We start from the raw sequence: 5123 nt of genomic DNA, 5'->3' as shown, positions 1-5123 counted from the left end.
AAAAGGCGGTCCTTGAAATTTGCTTAATGTGGGACTTAAACGACATGTCCTGATCAAAGATAACTCCAAGATTCCTCACAGTGGTGCTGGAGGCCAAGGCGATGCCATCCAGGGAAACTATATCTTTAGATAATGCGTCACGGAGGTGCTTAGGCCCCAGAGCAATAACTTCAGTTTTATCTGAGTTTAACATAAGAAAATTACAGCTCATCCAGGTTTTAACATCCTGAAGGCACATTTGAAGTTTAGCTAACTGATGAGTTTCATCTGGCTATGCTATGCTAACTTGTTCACAATAAAGTACAGCGATGGCTGGAATAACATTACAGACACACATTTTGTGAACGCACAAGGTAGTTCAGCTTCCTTGCTTTCTTTTCTCCCAAGTAATGTCCAGTTTTGTCCGGTTTTTATAGAAATATGAAATAGATGTCCAACAGAGCTCTGGGTGCCAACAGACACTAACAACAACAGTGGAACAGCCGGAAAAGCACGGAAGCTCGCTGCTGAGAAGCACAAGTGAAGATAACTCAACGTTGTAATCCCAAAAAGCAAAGTTAAAAGGTCATTTAATAAAAGCAGTTAACTCTGAGCTCCCCACAGGTAAACGGCGTAATTGTCAGAGCATAATCCAGACAGACTACGGGTGTTTATTTGTCCAAAAGCTGCAGCACTGTTCTCGGCTCTTTCTTCAACACTTCCACGAAGTTTAGCAGCTCTCCGTCGGCCAGCGGTATGTCACTCCCCCGTTCTGCCTGGTCCTCTTCAAACAATTCCCTGAAGCCGTTGGTGACGTCTGGACAATCTCACCGCTGATAGGCTTTCGTGACATTGTGTCATGGGAATTTCTCACTCAAGTTGAAAAATTTGAACTCAAGCGAACCAGCGAATGTCACAATAAACGCATCTTCCGGACCGCCCGCAGCGAATTCGCATGAATTTACATCTTTGTATTGACTTTGTATGTAATCAAGCCACATGAAACGCTGGATTTGCTTTCAGTGTGAACACACCATTGACAAATTGTGGCTCCAGTCTCGTGCACCTGTTTGATACAGACACATCTGTGCCTGATAAACTGGCACAAAAGTATCTCTGGCTCTTTGTCTTCACACCATCAATCATAACCACACACAAACATACTCATGCATGCTTTGACAATCCATCTCTTGATCATTTTGAAAAAAGAAGATATCTTTTCATTCTGTCACTTTATGTGGACCAGTCCGATCTTTGACCCTCAGCTGTAAATCTTCACTTGCATGACTGTGTTTCTCTGATCTGAAATGGTTAGTAGGGTATGTTGACATGATTTATTTTTGTCGTGCCCCTCTCCCTGACCGTCATCTTCTCTCTCTACCTCCTGTATAAACAACCACCCAGTGCTTGAGTACAGAGATAAACTATTCACACACTCAAACCAAAAACCTGCCAGTAAGGAAAGAATCCAACCTCAAGGTATAGTCAAACTGTCTTTTTCCCCTGCTAGTCCTCTTAAAGCTTCCTTATCTTGCTAACACATCCTCCAAGCCTCATCCTTTTTCTCTCTCTAACCTGCTCACAAATCAGGTCACGTACTACTCTGTACTGCACAGCAAACCCCTTAGAAAGACCTTGTGAAGCATAGTACTAATCATGGCTGACTTTGTAAGTGATCTTCTGGGAACTGTGGTTTTTCACAAACCAAAGTGGCTGCTTTAATGTGACCTTTTCCATTGTCAATGTGTTGGCTCAGCAGGGCTGGCTGTGGTCAGTTAAGAGCCGAGTCTACACTCGGGAGGAAAGGAAGCTGTTTGTCATGGCAGACAAGTCATGAATCACACAAAATGAGGCCCCTCTGATCCTGTAGTATAATGAAGCACTATTCTGTAACTGTGACTCAAAGGGATTAAGTTATGAAGTCAAATACATGCTCTAATGTTGTGTGTGATGGCTTGTGTTTTGATTGCCTGTTTATCTCTGAGTCATATCAGGTTTAAACAGCAGTCATGTTGATCTAGAAATCAAGTGTAGCGTCAGGTGTGAACAGTTTTGCTAATGACCGTATCTGTGAAAAGTGTTACCAGCAGATTTTAAATCTTTCACTATAACCTTCAAAGTCATGATCCCGAAAGGATTTAAAGATATTCTGAATTTAATGTGGGTCCATTTAGTCAAAGGCTCTCATGTAACTGCCCTGGTTGCAGAAGCTGACATTAGTTGACAGCCACACAGGTGCAACTCAAAAGTGTTTACTGTGAAAAATCATGTCCTTCCTGATAGTGTTACACGCTGTTTCGAAGATATTGCATGCTGGTTTTCAGGGAAATCGCTTTTGTTTCTACATTTGTTGACTTGCAAAGAAATTCCAAGAACTTCTGCTTCTAATATCTCAACACATCCGATCCACAGAGGACACTGCTTTGTTGGTGGACTGAAAGAATGAAGGTCTTTACATAATCCCTGTTGCACTGCTGTGCATGTAAACGTAGTCCGCATGTCCTGTGTTGTTTATCATTCAGTCTTAGTTTGTTTGACAGCATGTGTATATCAGTGACATTCGAACAGGCCAGCTTCTGCGTGTGTGACTTTTGCTTGCATCTGTGCGTTTGCAGGCATGTGGGCTAGCCTGCGTTCCAGCAGCAGACACAGCCATCACCAACCAGCGGGAGATGTGGGCGCCAGACTAGCAGGGAAGGATCTGGCTCCCCCTGCAGGTAGCAACAGTCTGCAGGCTCAGCTCCTGAAACAGCAAGCTGCCCTCTACGTCTTCGGAGAAAAGTCCCACTTAAGGGTGAGAATGAAAAGAAAGCTGCTCTGAGAGGCTAAGAGGACATTGGTGTGCACAATCTAATTCAAACCAAAACAACTGTTCTGCCACAAAGTCTACTTTTATGATGCCTGTAATGTCACTGTCACTAAGGTGTTGATTGATTTGTTTAAGCATTTAGGTTAGTGATGGTGTTGCATTATAGGCACTGAGTGTATACTCAACTTAGAAGTACACATTCTTACGTACACTAAGTCAGTGAGACGTTCGGTGGGAGTACTTCTACAGGAATGATTCAAGTCCACTCAGTTTCCTCTCCATCAGGGGCTATACTGTGTGATGTTTTGATTTTACGTGATACTGTAAATGTGTTTCCACCGCAGCATGTGTCAACGAGTTGGACAAATTATTAAAAACCCCTTTCAGTATAATTCAATACAACACCACCAAGTACAGCCTCAAAACATCATGTAGATTTTGGGCACCCCTGTTGCTTAGGGGTTAAGACGCCTGCGGTGAAGTTTTGGTACTGAGTGGAAATTTGACATGTTGGATTTCTCTCTCTATTTTTGCAGGGCCTCAGAGTGGACTCCTCTTTGAACTGCGAACTGGTGCCGGTGGACTTTGCAGACACGCGGCAGGCGAAAGCCTCTTTTAAAAAGCTGCTGAGAGCCTGCGCTCCCAGTGCCACCTCGTCCGACACGGAGGACTCCTTCCTCAAAGCCTTGGAGGAGTCTGAATGGATCCTGCAGGTGAACAAACACACAAACAACCCTGTTTTTGTATTTTACCAGCGCCACAGGGACTCCGAGTCAGACTCTAAAAAACTGTGTGTGAGAACAACCCAGCAGGCGGCTCTTGCTGCTCATCCTGTGTATCAGATTCACATAATGAATAAATCCACTCTGAAGCCATTTTCCCAAGGGAAACAGATTCACATCGATGGAATAACAGCAGAGTTCTTATCATGCTGGCTATCTGATTGACCCCCTGCAGCCTTTGTCCTTACATTGAACATATCATATAAAAATATTATCTGTGGGAAAACCCTTAATAGGGAACAAGCAGCCCTCAGCAAGTAATCTACCAGTAGACCAAACATGGTAATGCATGCACAGAGGGGATTAATTGTGTGTGCATATATGTGTGTACTTGTCTTCACATTGTTGTATGTTGATCTCCCACAGCTTCACAAGATCCTGCAGCTGGCATTGATTCTGGTGGAGCTTCTGGACAGCGGCTCATCTGTTCTCCTCAGCTTGGAGGATGGCTGGGACATTACCACACAAGTGAGAAATATGCACAAATACCTATGTGGATAAACGCACAATGTCTAGACAAGATGGAAAAACAGAGAGAGGGTTAACGTGGTGCAGAGTTTGTCTTTAGTTACATTTCCATCAACAAGTTTTGTGTGTAAACAAAACAAAAACTGAGGTTAAAAGAAAGAAGAAATATTATACTTAAGGTTTTACGCCTGGCAGTGGTGGGAAGGCTGGCTCAATGAAAAAAGAAAAGGTGGTACTACAAACGCTGATGGAGACTTATGTACACAAATCATTTACCTCATGCAAGTGGTTGTAACTTCTCTGGTACAAATCCAGATGGGGGTGCTTGTTTCATTTCACTCCCCTCTTTATAATCATAGCAGCTGATAAAAAACACCACAGGGAATATATTGATCAAAAGAAACGCATTAATTACCATCCTAAGTTGGAAACAGCAACGGAATGCCACGATATATCAGAGTTACTGGCACTCAATTATTATTATTATGCAATTCTGTCCCATCCGCTGTAATTGTTAAATGTGACCAAAGAAAAATCACTTGTTCAAATTTAATTACTGACAGAAAATAGCTGACTGTTTGTTTATAAACACAGTTTTTTTTATGTTAAAAAAAGGGAGACAAAAAAAGAAGCACACATGGACAACTCCTCACTCCCTCTTCATTTTCACTTGACTAGAGCGGAGACACAACAAATATTAAACGCCCCGAAAATGATGAAAAGTGCCATACATTGAAAGCAGAAACAAGTAACTTATAATAGTTTAAATGTGATCTTTTTTAGATGTTGACGATGATACTTTTCAGGCTTCTCCACACACACCATTCAGACTGCACTTCTGAATGGGCCGTGTACGAATCATACATCTGCCACGCCTGCTTTGCCTGCTCATCTTCTAATCAGTTCTGTCAACTCGATTGCGCCCGAGAGTGGAAACAAAACTGTCTGAAGCCTTGGAGCCTTGTGTCACTTATTTGTTTTGATTTTAATCACGAAGGCTCACAGTTCTGATCTTAAGGCATGCAAACAAAAAAATCTTGATCAGTCATGAGTATCCATTTTGCAGCATTTCATCACGCGTTTGC

General features: G+C 42.6%; 1 protein-coding gene across 1 annotated transcript in view; it reads left to right on the top strand.

Moving 5' to 3' along the window:
• sbf2 (SET binding factor 2) overlaps positions 1-4071 on the top strand; it is a 53524-nt gene extending 49453 nt beyond the window's left edge. Inside the window, exons 29-32 of the mRNA XM_046033258.1 lie at positions 1384-1458; positions 2595-2773; positions 3325-3501; positions 3937-4071. Coding sequence (XP_045889214.1) covers positions 1384-1458; positions 2595-2773; positions 3325-3501; positions 3937-4071 — 566 coding nt within the window. The remainder of the gene's footprint in view (positions 1-1383; positions 1459-2594; positions 2774-3324; positions 3502-3936) is intronic.
• The last annotated feature ends 1052 nt before the right edge of the window (positions 4072-5123 follow it).

This window comes from Micropterus dolomieu, linkage group LG20 (genome assembly GCF_021292245.1).
Source record: "Micropterus dolomieu isolate WLL.071019.BEF.003 ecotype Adirondacks linkage group LG20, ASM2129224v1, whole genome shotgun sequence".
Classification (NCBI taxonomy): domain Eukaryota; kingdom Metazoa; phylum Chordata; class Actinopteri; order Centrarchiformes; family Centrarchidae; genus Micropterus; species Micropterus dolomieu.
The sequence above is the reverse complement of the archived record's forward strand: the minus strand, read 5'-3'. Positions and strand labels throughout refer to the sequence as shown.